This window comes from Solanum stenotomum, chromosome 4 (genome assembly GCF_019186545.1).
Source record: "Solanum stenotomum isolate F172 chromosome 4, ASM1918654v1, whole genome shotgun sequence".
NCBI lineage: Eukaryota > Viridiplantae > Streptophyta > Magnoliopsida > Solanales > Solanaceae > Solanum > Solanum stenotomum.
This window is the reverse complement of record NC_064285.1, coordinates 8,414,968-8,438,953: the sequence shown is the minus strand read 5'-3', so window position 1 is coordinate 8,438,953 and position 23,986 is coordinate 8,414,968. Positions and strand designations below refer to the sequence as shown.

The window sequence follows — 23,986 nt, the reverse complement described above, 5'->3', positions numbered from 1 at the left end:
GTGTACTTAAATTCGCAAGCAATTGAATTTTCTCTCTCTTTTTTTGCTCCTTTTTTGGTTACTATGTAGCTTAACTTTTAAGCTACTACAACAAAGACAAAAAAAAAAAAATTGAAATTTTCAAGATTACCATGAACGAAATCTTGGTAAAACCGTTTTGATGCCACTTGATGTGAATCAAGTTACTTGAATAAATAATAAAAATAATACGGAAACGAAAATACGAAGATTAAAGATGAGAACTGAAAGATATGTGAAATTCGAGAATAAAATCTTCAAATTTAGAGATAAAGTGTGAAGAACCCTTGATCTTAGTATTCAAAATTAACAAACTAAAACTAATTATGATACTAATAGAGATAATTTAAGAACTTTAATCAAAAGTGATCAATACCCCTATTTCAAAAAATTAGAGACAACATTAGTATAAGACTAATCATCTCCTTTAAATTACTTTAGTAAAAATCAAAGATTACAAGTTAAAGAATTAATCTTACTTCTTAAAGAATCGTTCCAATAAGGTTGGAAGATAAATTCATAGTCACCACACATTAAGATATAATGACTAGATTAAGCTTTGTAAGCAAGAGGAAGATTATGAATTAGAAGAGGTGCACTACAAACATGAATTTATTCTGCATCGTTAATCTTTTAGACCCCAAGAAATCCTGGTAAAAGATATTGGGATTGTCATATTATGCGATAAGTAAGAAAATTCAAGAGTTGATCTTGAAGAGCCTAAAATGATTTTTTCCCCTTGTTTTATTCATTTTAGAATTCGATACCTGATATGTATTGAAATAATTCCAATCGAAATACAAGAGAACAACTAAGAATATAAGCTATGAAAAAAAGAAGAAGACAATAGATTTCTCATTGACCGCCTTTCTTACGTGAAATTGATGGTTATAACAACCCTAGGTACTGATGCAAAAACTAATAGTACAAGGACTAATATGTAAAGACCACAAAATAAGATAAGGGGCCAATATAGTTAACTGTGAACTTGTTAACTAAATTAACCAACTGCTGCTAACCCATATCATATCAATACCAAGCTTCTTCTTCTTTTTTGGAAAATGGTTATATTGATTCAAGATCCAAATTTGTGATTCTTAAATTGTTGGAAAGAATTAATAAGCTTGAGCAAAAAATTGAAGCTTCTAGATCAACCAACTTTGTGGAAGTAAAATAGATATTAACAAAATATAGTGTACTTGGACAATTTTGAAGATTATGTGAAGAATATATAAAAGTAAATGAGAAAAAACTGAAGTGCAAGTTTGCTAAGTCCAAGAAAAGGGAGAACTCCAGGGACTAGATAATAAACTGCAAGCATTTCCAATCCTGTCAATAAATGTAAAGAAAAATACAAACATTCTCAATTAGCTAAACAAAGATTGCAGTGGAGTGGTAAGTTTGAGACTTGTTGGGTATGGAGTTGCTTTTATTTAGGAAGCGTTTCACCCCCAATGTGAAACTTTAATTCAGATTTAGTCAGACTTCAATACATATATCGGACACCAGATGGAACCCGNCCCCCCCCCCCCCCCACCAAAAAAAAAAGAACTAGCTAATATGGTAGCTATCCAGTTTCTGAAGAGAACTCCTTCTGCAGCTGGACCAATATTCTGCCACAAGTTTAGCAAAAGAAGAATTGGTTTGCATGAGTCTTGAGGGTTGATCATACTCCACAAGCTCCCCTACAATAATAATCACCAAATTTGCATTAGACATCTTTGATACTGAAACTGATACTCCATGTTTACAACTATAAATAAAACATACCAAAAGAAAGGACCATGACCATGTCACTGTCTAGGACAGTAGGAACTCTGTGAGCAACAGTTATTACTGTGCAGTTAGAGAATTCTTCTCTTATAATTCTCTGCAGAATTGCATCAGTAGCCGAGTCGATAGAGGCGGTTGCTTCATCCAATACTAGGATTCTGTTCCTCCTCAAAAGGACCCTGCCTAAACAGAAGAGTTGTCGTTGCCCCATACTCCAGTTTTCGCCTTCATCACTGACTGTTGAATGCAAACTCAAACATAATAAGTACATGATTTGTCACACAAGTCAAAAAGATAATAATTGTTCGTATTTGTTAGTACTATATTTGTTGAAATGTAACTCACCAGAGGAGTCTAACAGGTTTGGCAGTGTACTAATTGTAGCCTTAAGCTGGCATTTCTCTAGAGCCTGTAAACCATAAGTATTGTTCAAAATATTATACGAAAATTGGCGAGTTTTGTGTCGATGAGTTACAGAATTTACCTTCCATATCTCTTCATCAGAATAGAGACCCAAAGGGTCCAAATTTGTTCGAACGCTCCCCTTGAAAAGTGTTGGTTCTTGAGGAATGATGCTGAGTTTTGATCTTAAATCCTTGAGACCTATAGAACAAATGTTAATGTCATCTATGATAACTTGCCCACTGTAAGGCTCTACCAGGCGAAACAGCGTGCTTATAAGTGTCGTTTTGCCACTTCCTGTCCTTCCTACAACTCCTACTCTAGTCCCCTCACGGAAAGTGCAAGTTATCCCTTTGAGAACTAATGGAGCATTTGGACGATATCTAATCTGCAATCGAACAAGAACTGTAGTGGTTAGATATAATATGATGCACAATATTTACTAACTGTTACAGTGAAGTGTTCAGGAACTGCATCCTAATCACAGAGGCAACATCCGTTTCCAGATGTTTGTTGAGTATGTGTAAGACTACAATTTGTAATTAGCCCACCTTAAGATCCAACAATTCTACTCTACCCTTGGTAGGCCACGATGACGGTGGCCTATTGTCTTCCACAATTGCTGGAGGCTCAGGAGGTATACACATGAACTGTTTGATCCTTTCAGCTGAAATGACATAGTTAGCTAAGTTGCTATACCATCTGCTTAAGAAAACTTGAGTATTGGTAAGTGCCAATGCATAAGAAAGAGAGAGTCCGACAAGCCCTGAATGAAAGCAAGAGAAAAAACTATAAACAACTTGGAGAAATCTCTAAACACCTCCATAGAAAGATGTTAATATCAACTGGTGCAAATAACAGAAATGACTACCTGTAGAGACATAACCCTTTGGGATCAAAACTAGGAGAAAAGAGGCGGTGAATAGAGTGATGTTTTGAAGTGCTTCGGTTCTCAAAACTAACCACTCCAGTGCACCATTGGAGCAAAGAAAAACTTTTGCATCTGCATCGACAAGTTTTAGGTAGTTTTGAAAGAATCTGTCTACTGCTCCAAATGATCTTATTGTGGCAACTCCAAGTGATGTCTCAGTTACATAATTCATAACAGGAGCCTTTGTTGTCCCATTGATTCTCATCAGCTCCTGGGCAGAGGGTTGATAATGTCCCTTCAGATACAGAAAAAATATTAGTACAAATTAGCAACTTATCTTAGCTTTACGATTAAAAGTATTTAGCGGAAATGAAACTTAACCTGGACATATTTTGAGCCCACTGTAGCAATGATGCCCACAAGGAGAACCTGCCATGTCACTGAGGCCATAATGCCAATTGTTACAAGCAACTCCATTCCAGCAGCCATCACAAATGCATAGGAGAATGGGATGTCGTAATCTAATACACTCAAATCTGATGAAGCCTGAGGATCCAGATTAGTAGACAACAATCAGTGAAACTTGTTCATGTCACAGTATTTTCCGTAGTCATATGTGCAAAAGAACAAAATGTTACCCGGGTTAATATCCGCCCAACTGGGGTAGAGTCGAAGAACAACATAGGAGCATTGAAAATAGAATTTGTGAAACCAGAAAAGAAGGCTTTAGATGCTTTTAATCCCAGAAGAGCTGCAAATAGAGATCTGAGGTACACGAAAAATGCACTAACTAATGACACTGAACTATAGACACCAATAACCATGATATGACTAATTTTAGGACTTTGAATTGCAACTGCTAGCCAGTAACTTGCAGCAGCCTGAAGAGCAACAAATCCAGCCTGAGTAAGTATGTTGGAACAAAGGAAGAGCGTTCCTTTAGAGATTACGACATAGTCTTGGAAGATCTTCCACACTGCACTTTCACTTTCTTTTTCTTCCTCATGTGTCAATTGTATTCCGGGATTTAATGTAACTTCTTTTTGGCTGTTTTCTTTTATGATGTCAGTCTCTTCTAGCTCATGCGATTCATCTTTATAGGTTCGAGGATCAAGTCCAGCTACAGCATCTCTGTGAGCATTCACAAGCTGTTCAAAGGCCATCCCAGACATCAATAGCTCATTATAACTTCCTGATTGAGTAATTTGTCCACCTTCCATTACCTGGTAAAACAATAAGCAAAATAACTATAGATAATTGACGTGCAATAAATGAATACGAGCTGGAAAAAGATTCTAACTAGTCCACATTAGTTACCAGAATTTGGTCAACCTCGGAGAGGAACTCGACTTGATGAGTAACAAGAATAACTGTTTTATTCTTCAGAGCAGTCATAACACAATCCTGCAATTATGTCCAAACAAGAAAATGTTGTTGTTTCTTTGGTCAGTAAATGTGCGCATGCATGATAAACAAATTTTCACAGTTAACCTCACATTAAAAAGAGTTGCTGCTGTGTGTGCATCTACGGCGCTAAAAGGATCATCAAGAACATAGATATCAGCATCACTATATACAGCTCGAGCAAGTTGAATCCTCTGCTTCTGTCCTCCACTCATATTCAGCCCTCGCTGACCTATCTCCGTGAGGTCACCATAGTCAAAACTATCAATATCTTTGTCTAGAGCAGATACCTTTACCGCTTCATGATACTTGTTTTCATCCATTGACTTCCCAAACAGTATGTTATCACGGACTGTTCCACTCTGGATCCAAGCGGTCTGAGAGACATAAGCTATGGATCCATATACATGTACCTAGAAACAATTGTAAGGAGAGTTGAAGTCAATTATAGGAGATACTTAAGAAGTTCATGATATGAGGATTGCGTTACGACTCACTGTTCCTGCAGTTTTTGGCATTTCTCCAAGTATGGCATATAGAAATGATGATTTCCCAGCACCAACTGGTCCACAAACTGCAATCTTTTGTCCTCTTCTTGCTTGAAAATTCAAATTTTTAAGCAATGCATCAGGTGACTCGGGATCCCAGGTGAAATGACCATCTACTATACAAACACTACGATCTGAATCCTCCCGAGGAGATTTCACTATATCCTCCGGTTTGATTTCATCTTCAAGTAGGAAACTATTTATCCTATCGAAAGAAACTTTGACTTGAATCACAGCTGACAGCGCTTCTGGTAGATATCTAACAGGTTCTGACATGGTCCTTAATGCCGCCAACACAGTGAAAATCGTAGCAGCATTAAACGGGGCACTCCTGAAAAACACAAGTCCTAAGAAGATGACACATGAGACGATTGTTGGGGACATCCAATACAGTAAAGTGCTATAGGTTTTCTTAATCTGAGTATCAGCCAACCACTTGAATTCCTCCTCCCTATGCGAGTCAATTGAGTTCTTGAAGTGTTCTTCCCATGACTGTAACTTGATTATCTTCATACTATTGAGAATCTCAGACATGAACCTGAGACGTTTATCTTGGGCAATCATAAATTCAGTCTGACATTTTTGAAGTATCTTTGCAAATGGCACATTCAGCAACCCACAGATAATGAGGGGTACTAAACCTGGAATTGCCCCGAGTCCTACAACTCCGAAAAGTACACCAATGGATAAAAATATTTGTAGGCCAGAGCTCCATCCTGTGTGAAACCACATCAGAGCTTCTCCCATCCGGTAAGCATCCACAGAAATGTAGTTCACTATCTCTCCAGTTGAATGCCTACGCCTTCCTAAACTCGAGAGCTTGAGCTGTTTTTGATAAACCGCCACCATTAGAGCTGATCTTATTCTCATACCAACCCTTCTCGAGTAGAAAAAGAAATGTCGAGAAGAAAGAGAATCAACAAGCTTGTCAACAACCAAGCACCCCAATAAGAGAACACCTTTAACAAAGGTTCTTGTCTTGCTACTTGAATAAGCCACGAATGCATATAGCATTAAAGGAGAAACTACAACAGCAACAATCCTAAGAAATACTAATGCTCCTGCAAGAACCATTTCTTTCCAGTAAACTCTTGCTATGGCCTTAATGAGCAAGTCCTCTGAATTGTCTTCTCCTTGGAGAGATTTCCATTCACGAGACAATTGCTCATAGGCTAAGATGGCTTCATCTTCATATCCTAGACAAGGAATATCTTCAAGAGCTAAAGTTTTTGAGTTTCCTAGGCCAAGCAAACCATTAACCCAAGAAAATAACAATCTGCCAAAAAGACTAGCCTTTCCTATACTAATTTGTTTGTCATCAGGTCGATCAACGAGTAGAGGTTCCAACAAACTCTGTTTCGATGAGGATTGAGAAATGATGTGATGAAAGGTAAGTAAGGCATAAAAGAATATCAAGAAAGTGACTAACCATGTCACCAGGTCTAGTATTGGGACGCTGCGCGTTTTCATGGAAACTTCACTATTAAGAGTGGAAATCAACAGAAAGAAAATCACCCACCAAGAAGATATCAGTATTTGAATCCATTTAGATCCTTGAACAAGCAATGATACAGTTAAACTGATCCAAATTATTCCGCAAACAAAGCATTGTAACCAACTTAGATGACTAACACTGCCATCTTTACTACTAATAAGTTTCCATAAACCAAGACCAAAATACACAATGCTTACAAGAGCACAACAAACAGAAACTCCTATAGCCATCCCGTCCCTCCTATAACCACCACTAGTAAGTCTGAATTTTCTCACAAGACCGACCAGAAGGAAAAGAAAAACTAACAAGAGATTCAAGGCATCTACTATTGCTCTATGGATGCATAATGAACCCCAACTGAATTCTCCTCCACATATCCACAAGAATTTTCCTGCAGTATTCAAACATACCATAAATCTCTTGTTAGTCAAGAAGATATAAAGAATGCATTGATACAAGAGGAACTTGCTCGAAAACACACGTATTCTAGCATTCCTGATGTATCACTTTTTTGCGAGTTTTCTATATGAACTATCACATGTTCACTTTATCTACCTGAACTATCATCAACTATTTATCACACACCTCAACTATAAGTTATTCCCTTTTCCTACATCGTTCAGGTAGAGGTGTGTTTGATAAACATTTGGTGATAGTTAAGCTAGGAAGTTCGCACACACGATAGTTCAGGTATGAAATTCAAAAAATCAGGATACTTGAGGTATAGTTTTGACCCTTCAACACAAATATAGAGAGGCAGATTTCTTCTGATGGTCAAGAAAGTAATAAGATTCTAAAACACAAACATTTTTAATTTCTTGTTTCATTCAAACTAACAATTTTCTTCATTCAAGAACTAAAAAGAGCAACAATGAAAAAAATATATTAAAAATCAAAGATACTTAGTTCATTCAAATGAAAAACTAAGAAGTTAACTTGTCAAATAAAATATAAGGATGTAAAGGTGGATACCAAGTTGAAGAGTATGTGCAGAAGCCATTGTTAGATAGCTGCCTCTAAACAAATGGTGCAGATTATAAACATGTACACCTACAACTACCTATATATAGTTGGACAATTATTTTTTATTTTTTTTATAAAAGTACCCTCATCACTCGTTATAAAAGTAACTCACATATATCTTATCGTTACAAAATCGGCTATTATAATTTTTTTAAAAATAGTATGTAAAAGATAAAATAAACAAAAACAAAAAATGAGATGGAAAAAATAAGGTGCAAGCATGTTAAAACCATCATTATATAAAAGATCAGGAGCCAAAAGGATAAAAAAATTGGCCAAAAATTTCAAAAGGACAAATAATTCACGAAAGACACCAAAACGGTCAGTAGCGGATCTAGAATTTTCATTCAGGAGATTCAAAATATATATGAAGTAAAGGTGCAAAAATTACGTGATAACTAAAAAGAGGTTGACGATGAAAGACAACACTAATTTTAACCCACTAAATTTTAACTCACATTGTCATGTCCCGTTAACATTTTATACTACTTTAAGTCCTTTCTAAAATTTATTGTAATTTTTTTTTCATTCCACTCTGCGTTGTTCAATTTTTTCTGAATTAATGTCCTTTCAATCATGTTGTCTTTGAAACAATATTTTTCTTCAAAAAGAGTTTTGGAATCTTGATCAAGTACAAATAGAACTCTAATTTTAACAAAAATAATAATCAAATGGATTAGTCAAACATAAATTGTTATTATAAAAAAATGCTTTGATAGATAACAAGTTTTAGAAATTTAATCTATCACGCATTCACGTTATTAGTTTGGTTATTTTAGCTTTTAAACATACTTATAGTATCTTCTTGTTCTATAATAGAAATTCTTTGTATATACAAATATTATTTATGAAAAAAAAAAACAATCAAATGTTATATTAATTAATTATCATCCAATTACAACCCAAATTTGTTTGGTGATAATGGATATTAACTATTAATTTTATTTTATTTTCACCCGATATTAACTATTAAATGACCCAAGTATAATAAAGTTGAAAGTTCCACGTGCATATAAAAAGTAGACGCAAACGCCGCCGGTGAGATTCGACTATGGACATATACCCCTGAGCTAAGCTTTTTAGAAATCATTTGTTATATATAACCACAAATATCAAATTTGATCTTATAAATACAGTGTAATTTTTTTATCGAGAGGGTTCAGATGAACCGTTGCCGCCCATGTAGATCCGCCCCTGAAAACAGTAAAGGCACAGGGACCATGCGCCTTACCACGGCCAAAAAGAAGAAGGCGCATTGACGCAATGCCTTACGAGGTACATCATATCATATGCCCAGAGACAGAGCCAAGATTAGGTGTTTGGGGGTTCTAAATTAATTTTGTTTGGGGGTTCACATTTAATATACATATATTTATTTAATTTTCTAATACAAATATAGGGTCTACGAAAAAGCTAGTGGATTTGTCCGAACTCATGAACCCCACCTATCTCCGCCTCTGCGATATGCCTTTACACTCTAATTATTTTTGGAACTCGCCCGGTCATTTTCCTTTATATTCCAATTATTTTTGGAACCTATTATTTTTGTTCTTCACATAAATTAATTCTCTTTTTTTTTTATAGTAAGAAACATAATTTAAATTATGCCTAAAATTTTTATAGTAACTATAAATTATATCATTATTTTTTTTAGTGAAGAAGAGCGCACACATTTGTTTTGTGAATATCAAATGCGTTTTCATTTTTTCTTTTTTCATTCTTTTATTTTGTAAATAATTGGCTTCCTTCCTTTCCTTTTATCTGATATTATACTTTAAATTGCTAGCTATTTTAATATTTTTTTATTAAAATTACCAAACTTTAAATAATGTAGATAATTTAAATTGGTTTTAAATTCAATAAATATTTAAATAATATTAGGGGGATCGAGTGTGTATATAGTGGGGGCGGGGGGGGATGATAAAAATGGTCTTTTTTTAGTTTGAGGGTAAGTTCTAAATAGTCCATTTAATATGAGCAGAATAATTTGACTTTTTAAGTTTGTCAAAAAGTAATATTTTAAGTTATGTTAAATATTTATTGAATTTAAAACCAATTTAAAATTATCTGCAATTTTTGAAGTTTGGTAATTTTAGTGAAAAAATGTTTAAAATAATTACATATTACAATAATTAACAATTTAAAATATAATATAACATAACAAAAAAAAAAGAAAGTCAATTATTCACAAGATAAACGAATGAAAAGGGAAGAAAAAAAAAGAAAACGCATTTTATATTCACAAAACAAATGTGTGTGCTCTTCTTCACTAAAAAATAATGATATAATTTATGGTTACTATAAAATAAATTACTAATAATTTTAATTATGTTTGTTACTATGAAGAAAAAGAAGAGGAATTAATTTATGTGAAGAACAAAAATAATGGATCCCATAATAACTGTAATGTAAAGGAGAATGGTGAGTGAATTTCAAATATAATTGAAATATAAAGGCGCAAGACATGATGCGCCTTACAAGGCTGCTGTGTTAGTGCGGTTTCCTAGGGTTCCTGATTTTGGTGCCTTTCATGAAGTGATCGTCTTTTTTAAAAAATTGGCTAATTTTTAACCCTTTTAACGCCAGACTCTTGTATAAAATTGGATGTTTTATTATGACACCGAAAGGGGAAAAAATGTAGCCAAAATTCCAAAAATGTACGCCTTACTCCGTTTCTTACAAGAATGTGTTAAAAAATCATGTCAAATCTTCAGGCCTCCTAATACAGGAACTTGACATATACAATCAATAAAAATCATGTACAAACGGCTAAACATCATACCATGTTAAATATTATTGTAATATATGTATGGACAAATATATATATATATATAATATACTTGACCTTAGTCCACCAGTATTTTCGAAAATTATTGCACACAAATATAAATATACGATAGGAGTGAATTATAAAAATTACTACACATTCATGTATGAACACAAAAAACACAAACACATTTATACTCTCTCTATTTCATATTAAGTCATTTTGTGGGGCAATGTACACCTATTAAGAAAAACATTCAAGGACATACTTTAAACCATAATTTTCAGTATTACTCTTTGTGAAATCATAAATATAAATTTGTAACTCAGTGTAATTCATCTCATAGAAAATATAAAACTTCAATAAAGGAATGGAAAAATATGAAAAAATAAAATTCAAACATCTATCTTGAACTTTGAACCATTTTAAATTATTTCGAACAATAAAAAAACCTCAAAAATTCAATAAATATGAAATAGATGAAGTATTTGTTATTAAGAGCATGTTTGACATTGCTATTGGGAGATCAAAAGTGTTTTTTTGCGAAAAAAATAGTGTTTGGCAAATTCTCGAAACTATTTTTAATTGGAAGCAGAAGCAATTTTCTGCTGTTGGGAAGAAGTTAAAAATTTCTGTTTCTTAAAAAAAATAGAAGCAGAAGCAGAAAATTATCTTCTTGAAGGCTAAAATATCCCTCCCATATATAAATATTTATCAATATATCTCTTATTAATTAATTAGTATATCTCATCAGTTTGGTTCAGTTTCATTCAAGAATTTTATTTTTATTTTTTATTTGTATATAATGATTTTTTTTCTTATTTTATGTTTACATAATTTTATTATTTTATATTTTATATATCATTTTACATTTGATTTTACAGAATCAGAAATAAATGTAACAATAACATTTTTGTAGGATCAAAAATATGAAGAAATTTATTTGTTTTTGTGGTAAATTTTTTGTATATAGTGGTTTAATTTGCAGAATGGTTTTTAAAATTTATTTTTCTTGATATTTGAATTATATTTAAGTCATCATGTTAATATAATATTAATAGTTTATTTATTTATTTATAATATTGATTGAACATTTGAATATGTATATTCAATTTAATTAAAATAAAATTTTAATTAAAAATTCTCTAATAGATATTTAAAATAGTTTCTCTCTATAAAACAATCTTAATATTAAAAGTACATTAATACTTACCATTTTTCATAATTTGACTCTCGAAAATATTTTTTTTAAATTAGTCAAACACGATTTGCTTATCAAAAGCACTTTTAAATGAAATAACCAAACACAATTTTTTTTTTCAAAAGCACTTTTTTTAAAAGTCATTTAAAAAAGTATTTCTAAAAATATATAATTTTTAACAGTAATGTCAAACAAGCTATAAGGCTATTAAGTTTTAACTCTTTCATTTCCCCCTAATGCATGTAGATAACCACATAAGCTAAATAAATTATTCCTTCATTGTTCACTAATTAATGCATATCCTATTACATATTTGTGACTGGGATGTAACCAAATAATAGCTAAATAAATTACTCCCCCATTATTCACTAATTAATACATATCCAATCAACAATAATTATAATTCAATTATTCAATCTATTACATTAGCCTACATCTTTCTTTATTAAGGAGTGCTATAACATAGAGAAAGATTTGAGGAGTTATAATTAGTCATATACTAATTAAATTCATTCTTAGTAATAAAAAATATATTAAATGGTCATTTCATTGGTTTATTTAATTGTGAATAGAAAAGAGAAATATTTTGAAAGGTATAAGGGTTGAAATTAGATATATAGGATTATATATATATGAAGTGAACATTATGTTGTATGATCAATTTTTATTTTACTAAACATCAATTATGTATGAACATTTGCTAATTCTAAATTATACGCTTTAAGGAAACTTTTTTAAAAAGTCAGTTGTCAATTTTCTTCACAATTGATATTTGTATTTTGATGTTTACCTGTTTGTACGTGATTTTTATTGATTGTACAATATGTCAAGTGCCTATTTTAGGAGGCCCAAATATTTTGACATGTTTTTTAAGACATTTTTTTTTTAAGAAATAGGGTAAGGCGCATAGCCCGGTATCTTACGTGTGGGGCGTGCGCCTTGCATTAAGGTTTAACATTTATTTTTTACGTTCATTAAAGGGTAAAGGGCAAAACTCATAGGCATATGTATTTTTGTCTCTTTGATTTCATTCTAATTTGTTTGTGATTTTTGAAATTTTGACAATAATGTTTTGTTTTTTAATTCTGAACTCATTTTATTATTATGCAACAATAAATTTATTGATACAATATAATAAAATTTAAATACTTCAAAAAGATATATTTATCGTGATTTATGACATGTTGAAGCTGAAATGACTAGTTATCAGACAACAATATGTGACATACTTTCTCTCTTGTATATTTTTTTAATATTTTATTTTTATCAAAATTAGTGAAATGAACATAGCCTCGTTAATGTTTAAACTTCATTTTCAATCAAATTTTTTTTTATTTTCTTTTGTTTGTCATATCATAACAAAGGAGTATTTCTTGGAAAATAATAAAATAAAGGGAGGTTGTAGAAATCAAATAGAGCACGGCTATTTGCTTGATGTGTAGTTGTTGGTAGCGGAGTCACACAATTTTTATATATACATAAAAAAATAATTTTATCTAAATCCGCCTTTGATTGTTACCATTTCCTATTATCTTGTACGAATATTAATAAAGCTAGAAAATGAAGCTTTAATAGAAACGCCACAACTTTAATAATGTAAGTGAAATTTAATGCAGACGTTATATTAAATCAACATACAAATTAAATTATTGCCACAACAAAATTTTGATCAATCATATTTTTCTCATATTAAAAATAGTTGTCCCATATTAGTAAATTCAGACACGTTATAATACTTGAATATTTTTTAATAATTTTTCAAATGACAAAATAGCTTTTTCATATTAGTATTCATAATTATTTTTTACCCCTTAAGTGAACTCTTTTATGGAAAAATAAGATATGTCATCTCAAGATCTGAAAATACCAAGGGTACACAATCTTCTTATTATTTTTGTTCTTACTTGTGTTTTTTTTACTTCTATATATTCTCATTCTTATTTTATTGATCATGCAGGATAAAAAAAAAATTAATCAATCATAAATCATTGATTTTTAGTTTTTTTTTTCTTACAAATCTTAATTACCTTTATCCTATAAGAGATAAAGAAGATATTTTCCACAGACCCTCGATTGAAATAAAACATTTCAAAACATTTTACAAGAAATATGACGGAGAATAATACGGAAATTCCAAGTGCTATAAGTCATGGCTCACGTAACAACTCTTGGCAGTAGATGCACAATGAATTCCAAAGTGCTATCAGTCAACATTTTAATTTATAAGCGGATTTCAAATTTAAATTTAATGAATTTGATTTTTATATTTTTATCACCAAAAAGTTATTATGCTTTTGAATATAAGTTTAGAATTTAATTTTTATTCAAATTTTAGTAAATTTTCGTATATACATTCATATTTCATCTCGAGAATATTGAATCCAATTATGTACATTAAGTTTTGAAACAACAGGTTGCTTAATTATCTTTTGTTTAAAATTTAGATGTAATTTATATATATATATTGTTAAAGAATGACAAAAGTCTCATATTGGTGGTTAATAAGATGGGTGTACTCCTTATAAGGCCTGTGCAATCCTCCTCCCTTTGAGCTAGCTTTTAGGGTGTGAGTTAGGCCCAAAACCTAATTTAACATGATATCAGAGCAGGGCCCGTCTCATCCAATGTTGGGGGCCCCAAAATCAAATTGTCCACACACCAAATGCTAAGCACTGGGCATGAGGTGGGGTGTTAAAGAATGACAAAAGTCCCACATTAGTGGTTAATGAGATGAGCGGACTCCTTATAAGACTTGAACAATCCTCCTCCCTTTGAGCTAGCTTTTGGAGTGTGAGTTAGGCCCAAAACCTAATTTAACATGATATCAGAGCAGGGCCCGTCTCATCCAATGTTGGGGGCCCCAAAATCAATTGTCCACACACCAAATGCTAAGCATTGGGCGTGAGGTGGGTTGTTAAAGAATGACAAAAGTTCCACATTGGTGGTTAATGAGATGAGCGGACTCCTTATAAGGCTTGGACAATCCTCCTCTCTTTGAGCTAGCTTTTGGAGTGTGAGTTAGGCCCAAGACCTAATTTAACACACACACACATATATATACTAGTTTTGACGCATGTGCGTTGCACGTGACTTTCAAACCATGTACACACTATTTTTAAAGATAATGTGAATATTATTTAATGAGAAAATTAAGCAATTATGATAAAGTATAACTTCCTATGAATAGTGAATGCAAATTTTCTTATCATTACTACTCAAAGTTAGTCACTCTTAAAATGCGATAAGACACAAGTACCCCCTAGACTATGACTGAAATCTCAGAACACACCTTAAATAAACTAAGGTCACATTACCCCCNCCCCCCCCCCCCAAACTCATTTCTTTTTTTTTTTGTAATGTTGTCCACCTTTTGGCTTATGTGGCACATTCAGCGACTTCACACAATTAAGACACGTGAGAGATATTTAGATATCACGTAAGTCAAAAAAGTGCATCAAATTACAAAAAAAATGGATTCAGGGATAATAAGACCTATATATATATTCTGACATGAAATTGACAAAGTTATTGCTCTCGATAGTAACAACTCTTGGCTACACATGAAGTCCAAATAATTAAGTTCCAATCAAGTTTCAGTGGCGTAGTTATAGATAATCAAAGATGATCAGGTGAACATCATTCATATAAAAAATTATATTATGTTTATAAAAAATAAATAGATCAAACTTTTTTTTTTCATATTTATGCATTAAATTTTAAATATTCTTAACAACAATTTCATACTTACGGATTGTTTCTAACATATTTTTTTCTAATCATAAATATAAGTTGTTCGATTATTTTGAAGTGCTTGGATTGAGATTCTATGGGGTAGAGTCTATTTGACTACGACATCTCATAATCTTTCATTTTATTGTGAAATAGTTTTTCTTACCTCCACCAACTAATTCCCTTGAGATAGTTTTTCTTACCCCCACCAACTAATTCCCTTGTCCTACCTATTTGTTCTTATACATCATCCTTGTATCTTTTTTTTTTGTCCTTTCGTTACGTTAGTACGAGTATTTTTTTTAAAAAAAAATATGGGTGGTCAAAACTTTTACACAATACCTTATTTTTGTTTTGGACGTGAAATTATTGAGTAATGGCAAGTGATATGTCAAAATTAAGCTCCATAGATTTTTTGAAACGTATAAAAAGGTGACTTATAATAGTTATAGAGGATATAGTATTTAATTGATTTCTAGAATGAAGTATTATATATATATATTAGTACAGTTTTACAAAGTGAAATTTGTGAAGGACAAAGAGTATGTGTACATTATATTACCCTTACCTCAAAGATAACCATGAATTTAACTTTCCAATTGTTTTGTAGTTTTTGAGCAATTGAAAAGTAGCTCAATTTACTATATCCTCCTTCTTAAGTGTGAGTTCATTCGGACAACGACGAGTAAAATTATAAATAACTATCTTCAAAACTTGTACTTTCTCACATATCCCGTGTATCCTCCTTTTGTTAATTTATCTTTTGCTTGACTTTTTTCGTTCTTCTTTCTAAATCGATCCGATACATGATTTAATAATTTAAATTTAGGCGATATTGATTTAGACAGTAATTATTTTTATTTTCTAACATGAAATTTATAAAGTTGATGTTGTCGATCGTAACAACTCTTGAGATGAGCACATGAAGTCCACTAGAGTACAATCAAGTGTTAGTGCTTCACTAGAAAACAACATGTCTTTTGTAATCTTACTGTTTGTTTGATTATTATTATTAGGTGGTTTGATACAGAGTCTATTTAATAGATTACCATATCTCATAGAATAAGTTGTTTCATATTTTATATAGAATAGCTAACTTCATCATTTTAATATCATTATGAAATAAAATAGGGGAAATTACGCAGATAAGCAAACGTATACTATTTAACTAGCTAACATAGTTATAGTTTGAATTAATTATCATTCACAACGTCTTTTTAACTATAATTATGTGTGCCTCTCTCTTCTCTTATACATAAACAAATACAAATTATACAAATATAAATTATACATATATGACTATAAGACAAATACACAAATACAATTCACCTCTCTTCACTCTTTGCCCTCTCTCACTCCCCTCTCTCCTCCTTCTCCCAATCTCGCTCGCTAGATATACAAATGCATATGTATACCAGTTACATATGTATACAATTTATCTGACATATTTACATATACAATTCGATAGATATAAAAATACAATTCACCTCTCTCCACTCTCTACCCGCTATCACTCGCCTCTCTCCTCCCTCTCTCAATCCCGCTCGCTTCTCTCCTCCCTCTAACATATAGAGCTTCAATAAAATAAGTATAACTTACATAAATCTCATAGTGTATGACCTAAATTACATCATATCCCCACTGTTTTCAATTTTACAAAAATCCCTTAAAGTATCAGTCATCCGGATACATAACTGGTTGTCTGGATACATTAGTTGTGATACATAATGTATGTGTATGTTGCGCTTAATAAGGAATATTAACGTAAAATTGATCCTTATGTAAAATTTTAGCATCTTTGAAGAATCATATTGAGAAAAAGAAAGAAGTCGATCATTGAATTGATTAACCTGAGAGGAGAAATCTAACATGTCCGAGTTCTACGATTCGGGTTCAGAGCGGACCTACAGTGGCAGAGAGTTTGATAAGACTCTTGGATAAGAAAGATCAATCTTGAATAAGCTTCAGCGGATTCTCATTATAAATCTTTTTATAAGCAAGGAGCTATCTATAGGAAGATAATTGTCAGGTCAGTCTGGTCGGAAAGAAGCTTGCTTACACCTTGCTTTATATTGAAAGAAGTCTTCTTGTTCATATGTCAAGGGCTGCTACGGTTTTGCGCGTTGTATCGAATTAAACCACATGCTCCACCGCTTGTGTAGGCCCCCGTCAATCCCTTTGAGTTTCGGTCTTGCGACCGTAATACTAACTTATTTGAAACTGATAGAATAATTATAATGTTATTGAATTGATGCTTCAAAAAATTCAAAGGAGAAAGGAACAAAATTATTATCTACTTCATTATATTACGATGCAATTTGATTATTTAAATTTAGTTGATACTAACTTATTTGAAACTGATAGAATAATGATAATGTTATTATAATATAATTTTTGGTGAGTACAAAAGAAATAGAAAACTTGCACCACACACAACCATCATAAAAGAATTGTGAGTGGGAAAAAAAGCGACAAATTATTATTATTATTTAAAATTATTATGGAGTGTATTCTTCTATTTTGATGTTGTGCCCGGAGTTAGCACTTGTTTCTAGGGCTGGGCATAAACACCGGATAATCAAAACATCGAACCGAATCAAATCATTTTGGTTTCGATATTTCGGTTTTCAATTTGGTATTCGGTATATGTTTTTGTACTTTTTGGTATTTTGATTCGATTTTCTGTATATAATTTTTGTATTATTCGATATTTCGGTTTATCGAAATACATTATATTATAATATATATTAATAGTATATTAATTATTAATATTAAATAATAAATAGAGAAAATGGTCTAAAAATCCCCCTAACCTATAAATCTCAACTACACACTCCAACTTTAAGGGTGTCCTATTACCCCCCTGAACTTTATATTTCTCTATTTTCTACACACTTAAGTGTTGACCTGTCATAGGAGGTGTTCTCACCTCCTCTAGGCGCGTTAGAAGGTGACTTTTGACGAAAATTTCCTCTTTCTCCAATAGTCATCTTCCCCACCCTTAAATAAACCATTTTTTCTCCATAGCAACAAAGACCAAATTCTCATACCGGATTCACCATTGTTGATTTCACACAAACTTATAAACTCTCATGTAAAAAACAATCAATTCAATAAAAGATAAAATGACATGTTTTTCAATCATCCAAAAATGAAATCTGGATCATATTTGAAAAAATAAATAAATTGGGTTTACATCAGATTCAATTGAACTCCCTAATGAGAAAGTTTTTTTCCTTTTTATTGTAGATCCTTTAATTATCAATCTCAAATTTCAATTAATCAATGAAAGGATTCAATCTTAATAGACCTCCATTAATGGCATAGCTAGTGCTTTCGTTTGTTCTCCCTCTTTTGCTGCTTGACCATCAGCCACCACTGTTGCCGCCTCCGGCGAAACCCAAACCACCAACAAAACCCCGTTCTCCTCTTCCCTTTTCCTCTTATCTCTCTTTCATTCCGAGACAACCACCATGAAGACCTACCTTTGTTCTCACAACAAGGTCGACTACAACAACAACAACAAAACCTTGTGGCTGCACTGCTCCAACCAGTGAGCTCCGGCGAAGCAAGCAAAATTTCGACGTAGCAGCGATATGCACAGATCCTTTTAGATTATTTTTCAATGTTCTCCGACAAGCAAAACTCGAATATTGTTTGACAAGCTCCCGCTATCAATATTCATCTTTGTTCCTCACAATTTCATAGGAATTTGAAAGAATTGGGGGAAGAAGTTACCTTAGAGATTTAAAGAAATTGGGAGAGTATAGGAAAAAGTGGAAAGAAATTATAAAAAGATTGAAAAAAAATAAATAAATTAATTGAATTTTCACCTGTAAAACGCGTGAAGTTCACAGGCCAACACAGATCTGGTTATGGCTTTTTAGGGGTGTAATTCTTACAGTTTTAAACAATTCAGGGGGGTAATAGGACACCCGTAAAGCTGGAGTGTGTAGTTGAGATTTCGGGTATAGGTTGGGGGTTTAGACCATTTTCTCTAATAAATATTATAATTTAAATTTAAAAGCAAAATTAGGTCAAAGAGTACACCTAACAAGACTCAAGACCTTTAGCCTTTTCAAACTTTTCACTTTTTTAAATTTCTTTACACTTTTCTTAACGTAGCAGCAGCACACAACCACACACAACAGCAGCACTTTCCCACTTTGGCACTTTCCACTTCCGGCAACCGGCTTCGACGTAGCAGCCGCCAGTCTGCGTCGACCAGCAGCAGCGACCAACACCAGGCAGCAGCACCCAGCAGTGAGCCAGCGACCACTTTTCAGTATTCACACAGCAGCCGACCTTTCCACACAGCCAAAAATAAAAAACCGAACTAACAAAAATTGAATCGAAATAACATAAACCGAATCGAAATAATAAAAATCGAACTGAATCAAATTATTTTGATTTGGTGTTCGGTACACGTGGTACGAGAATCGAAAACCGAACAAACTAAAAAAAAAACTGAAATCGAACAGAACTACCGAATGTCCAGCCCTACTTGTTTCCCTGAACTATTATTTTAACGTGACAAAAAATTCTGAATATTAATGCAAGAAAAATTCAAATGATAAAATCACTGAGAACTTTCACATATAGATATTTAAAAATAGCCTAATTACTCTTCATAACTATAATTTGCTAATTACAATTCGTAGCTACATGTTATAGGGAGGAGAGTGGTGAGGCGAGATTGGGAGAGGGAGGAGAGAGGGCAGAGAGTGGGAGAGGTAAATTGTATATGTATATCGGTTAGATAATTGTATATTATACATATTTATTTATATATCTGGCGAGCGAGATTGAGAGAGGGAGGATAGAGACGAGCGAGATTGGGAGACGAAGGAGAGGCGAGCGAGATTGGGAGATGGAGGAGAGAGGTGAGCGAGAAAGGGCAATAATTTGTATAATTCGCATCTCGTTTGTATAATTCACATCTCGTTTATATAATTCGCAGGTACGTTTGTATAATTCACGTGTTTTTGTATAATTGAGTAATATAAAGTCTGGATTTATTTACATATGATAAAACTCGAAAAATGAATTGATACGAACATAAACATATGAACTTTAAACAATAATACAAAATATATCATACAAATTACATTATATAAATTATATTATACAAAATCCGAAGACTACACGTTTATACAAACTTTAAAAAGTTATACACAAAAAGATTGAATGTATATGGTGACAAAACTGAAAAATCAAAGGAAATCATCGTCATATACAAATACAAACCATTGTATACAAATACAAATCAGAAGAATTGTTTGTTGCGAATTATATAAATGTGGCAAATTATACAAACATGACTAATTATACAAACTCGAAGTCACACTTTTGTCAAAAAACGACGGTTAAAAGCGATGGACTGCGTCGCTTTTTTGGTCAAAATCGACGGAAAAGCGACGCAGTTACTTCTGTCACTTTTTAGCTCGACGCTTTTCAAAAAGCGACGGATTGCATCGCTTTTAGAGACGGACTGCGTCTCTTTTAGCGACGGACTGAGTCGCTCTTTTACTTTTTTTGTTGAATTTTTTTTACAAAAGCGATGGACTGCGTCGCTTTATTTTAATTTTAATTTTTTTTTAATTTCTATAGGGCGACACAGTCCGTCGCTTTTCTGGAAATTTATTTTTTGAAAATCCCAGAAAAGCGACGGATAAAAGGACACTGTCCGTCGCTTTTCTGAAAATTTTATTTTTAAATACCCAAAAAAGTGACGGACTAAACCACGCTGTCCGTCGCTTTTTCTGCAATACTTTTGACAGTAGCAGCTCGCAGTTTCTGCTGCCCACCTGCAAATGCAATTCAATTCAATTCTACACTATTCAGCCCAATCAAACACACACAATTATAAACAATCTAAACAAAACATAAAACAACAAACTTAAAATAACATTCAAAAGTATCTAAATCATAAATTAAAGACTTATAAAGTCTTTTAAAATTCGTTTTAAAATTTCAAAAAGTTCATAAATATCCAGAGATCTAAACTAGGGAGTGAGATCTACATAATCATCCGCATCACTCTCGTCGTCAGTGTCATCGGGAGCCGAAGTAGTAGGTCGACAAACGATGTTCATTACTTGTTCTTTGATTTGCTGAACAGTCTCACTCATGCTTTGTTGTTCAACTACTCATTTTCGCTCCGGCTCTGCTAGTGTCGCTGTAAGTTTAGCTATTTGATCCGACATAGCAGCAATCTGAACACCGTTAAGTGCCTCAGCTTGACGTGATGATCTAATACCTTCTAAGCCTGACTGAAGGCGTCTAACATCGTTGCGAGAGCCTAGACCATAGCATCTACCCTTGTGTGTCCCCCCTACCACTTTTTCTTTTCAAATCTGAGTGGACAGTTCAGGTGTCAATTGAACCGAACTATCTAGATTCTCAGCGACGTACTTATGAAAGTCATTCTGCATATTAAATATAAGTATTGACATCAATATATATACATATCATAAATATATTCATTATTGATAGATATTATTCATATTAAATAACTTACAAAAGTTCGTTCGGCCCTTTCCTCCACCCACACATCCGGATCCGACTCATTTTCTTTCTTCCTGACATGAGTCTTTTTGAAAATCTCTGGTTCAATGGTAGTGCGTCCCAATTCTTTTTCCTATAAATAAAAACTGAAATTTATAACGATATATATGTATCAACTAATTATTTATTTAAAAGTTTGAATTAGAACTTACCATCTCTCGTGCAATTGTTCCAATCGTCTTTGCACCTCCGGTGTGCAACGAGCCACCTTTAAGACTGCCTCTAGCCATTTTGGCTTGATCTGATATTGACTTAAACTTGTCTGTGTTCCAATACTGACCCAATTCATCAAAAACACGAGGCAACATCCAACCGGGACGTTCACCACTATCCCGAACGCTCTTTAGCCAGCTAGACAGTCTGGCGGATGCCTTCCTCTCAAATGTGGTCCCAATGACCAAATTATACCTCGACTCCCAAGTACACATAGTCTGGAAAAAAAATTTGAATAACGTTAATTAAATCGATAGTAAAAAAAATTAAAGTATACTAAACTTAACTAAAAAATATATACCTTAAAGTTATTAAATATCGCCTGGCGTATACTGTTTGGAATCTCGCTCCAAGAATAATAAGCTTGTGTATAGAGTCTTCTAACACACTCTTTTAAAGCTGGGGCAGCATCCTTTGCAGGATGCAACCTGCAAAACACATAATAAATATGTTAGTTCATGAATAATATATTAAAGTATAAGAAATAAATAAAATAAACTAACAAATAGATAACAAAACAAACTTACGATGATCCATCCGACTCAATGATGACTCTACCAAGTATATCCTTCTGGCCAGGAGCTAGAGCAGACATCGTATCATGTGGTGTAGCACTAGGTGCAGCTGTAGACGAAGGTGATACATCATGATGCACAAAACGCTGAGTCAATGGAGGTGTACCGGCCATAGCATCTAACTGCTCGTTACTAGAATCTCCAGGCCTCATGACAGATAACTGAGGAGATGTACCTATGGGAGATGGAGTACCTGCCGATAAGGGTCGTGCTCGACGAATAGCCTGTAAAGGTAGGTCCTCGTAGCGTCGTGAAGGCAATGCCTGTGAAGTAGATGAAGCACCGACTGGTCGACGATAATTAGGATAATATTGTCGAGGATCCACCGTACCAAATGGAACAGCAAATAAATGAGTATCATGGCTGATGCGCTCTAACGCAGAAGAAATAGATCCTGCAATATCCTCAGGATCTATCGGTCTCCTAGACTTCTTCTTAGCTTGTTTAGTTTGGCTAACTCCAAGATGCTCGCGATGTCTATCACCGTCACCGCCTGATGACATCTGTATGAAAATTTACATGTATAATATATATAAAAATCATAAATTAAATAAAATTAGTAAAATACACTTACATATGTACTAGCTAGCTTTCATTCTACACTATTCCTCCTCGCTTGTTTCAATTCCATCATTCTCCCATTCTTCTTCCTCAGTTGTTTCATTTTCATTATCGTCCCATTCTTCGTCATCAAATGATTCTTTTTCCTCATTCTCAGATATTTCTTCCTCAACATTCAATATCTCATCATCAGATACTTCTTCTAATATGTGTTAAGGATATTATAGTGTGGTTTCCAATTCAACATCAACTTGTTGTTAAACAATTGCAACATCATTTTGATACGCCACATCTAAGACATTGTCAATTTCAATTCTTCCCACAGGCTTACTTTTTATAACAACCCACCAATCAGCTTTGTCTCTACGCATTGATATGAAGCGTAATACACTTGTTTTGCATGTTGTGCAATAATAAAAGGATCATAACTTTTGTATTTCCTGGTGTGCTTAACTTCAATTATATTATGTTGATGGTCCACCTTTATGCCTCTATGTGATGGGTCAAACCACTCACACTGAAACAATACAATCTTCTTATTAGGCCAACCTGAATACCTCACTTCAATAATCTCTTGAATGACACCATAATATTCAATAGTTTGACCAGTACCATCAACATCACCTTGTATATAGACACCGCTATTATTTGTTTTCTTGTTCCTAGATACTTCTTCAGTTTGAAACTTAAAACCATTGACACAATACTTATTCATTGCCAGTACTTGAGATTCAGGTCCAAGGGCTACTTCTTTCACTAATTGCAAATGTTGGACACTTGAATATTCATCGTAAACCTACGTGATTGTTATTTCAAGTAATATAATTTAGTATAACATG

At 33.0% G+C, this 23,986-nt stretch overlaps 3 protein-coding genes across 4 annotated transcripts in view; 1 reads left to right on the top strand and 2 right to left on the bottom strand.

Moving 5' to 3' along the window:
* LOC125862484 (beta-galactosidase) overlaps positions 1–23,986 on the top strand; it is a 299,954-nt gene that overhangs the window by 187,395 nt on the left and 88,573 nt on the right. The gene's annotated exons all lie outside the window — the stretch shown is intronic.
* Positions 1,545–7,602, bottom strand: LOC125862483 (ABC transporter C family member 8). Of its 2 annotated transcripts, XM_049542567.1 has the most exons (12): positions 7,484–7,602; positions 4,966–6,902; positions 4,561–4,881; positions 4,382–4,468; positions 3,703–4,287; positions 3,446–3,610; positions 3,065–3,359; positions 2,745–2,959; positions 2,276–2,581; positions 2,137–2,200; positions 1,789–2,028; positions 1,545–1,703 (listed from the first exon to the last, which is right to left on the bottom strand). In XM_049542567.1, exons 1-12 carry the CDS (start codon positions 7,509–7,511, stop codon positions 1,570–1,572), a joined length of 4,377 nt encoding a protein of 1,458 aa, XP_049398524.1. In that variant the 5' UTR covers positions 7,512–7,602; the 3' UTR covers positions 1,545–1,569. The 2 variants fall into 2 exon arrangements, with proteins under 2 accessions (XP_049398524.1, XP_049398523.1); XM_049542566.1 differs by having other exon boundaries at positions 2,137–2,581.
* Positions 21,552–22,738, bottom strand: LOC125861241 (uncharacterized). Its single transcript, XM_049541185.1, has 5 exons — positions 22,539–22,738; positions 22,313–22,439; positions 21,951–22,229; positions 21,752–21,871; positions 21,552–21,659 (listed from the first exon to the last, which is right to left on the bottom strand). The coding sequence occupies exons 1-5, from the start codon at positions 22,736–22,738 to the stop codon at positions 21,582–21,584; spliced, it is 804 nt and encodes a 267-aa protein (XP_049397142.1). The 3' UTR covers positions 21,552–21,581.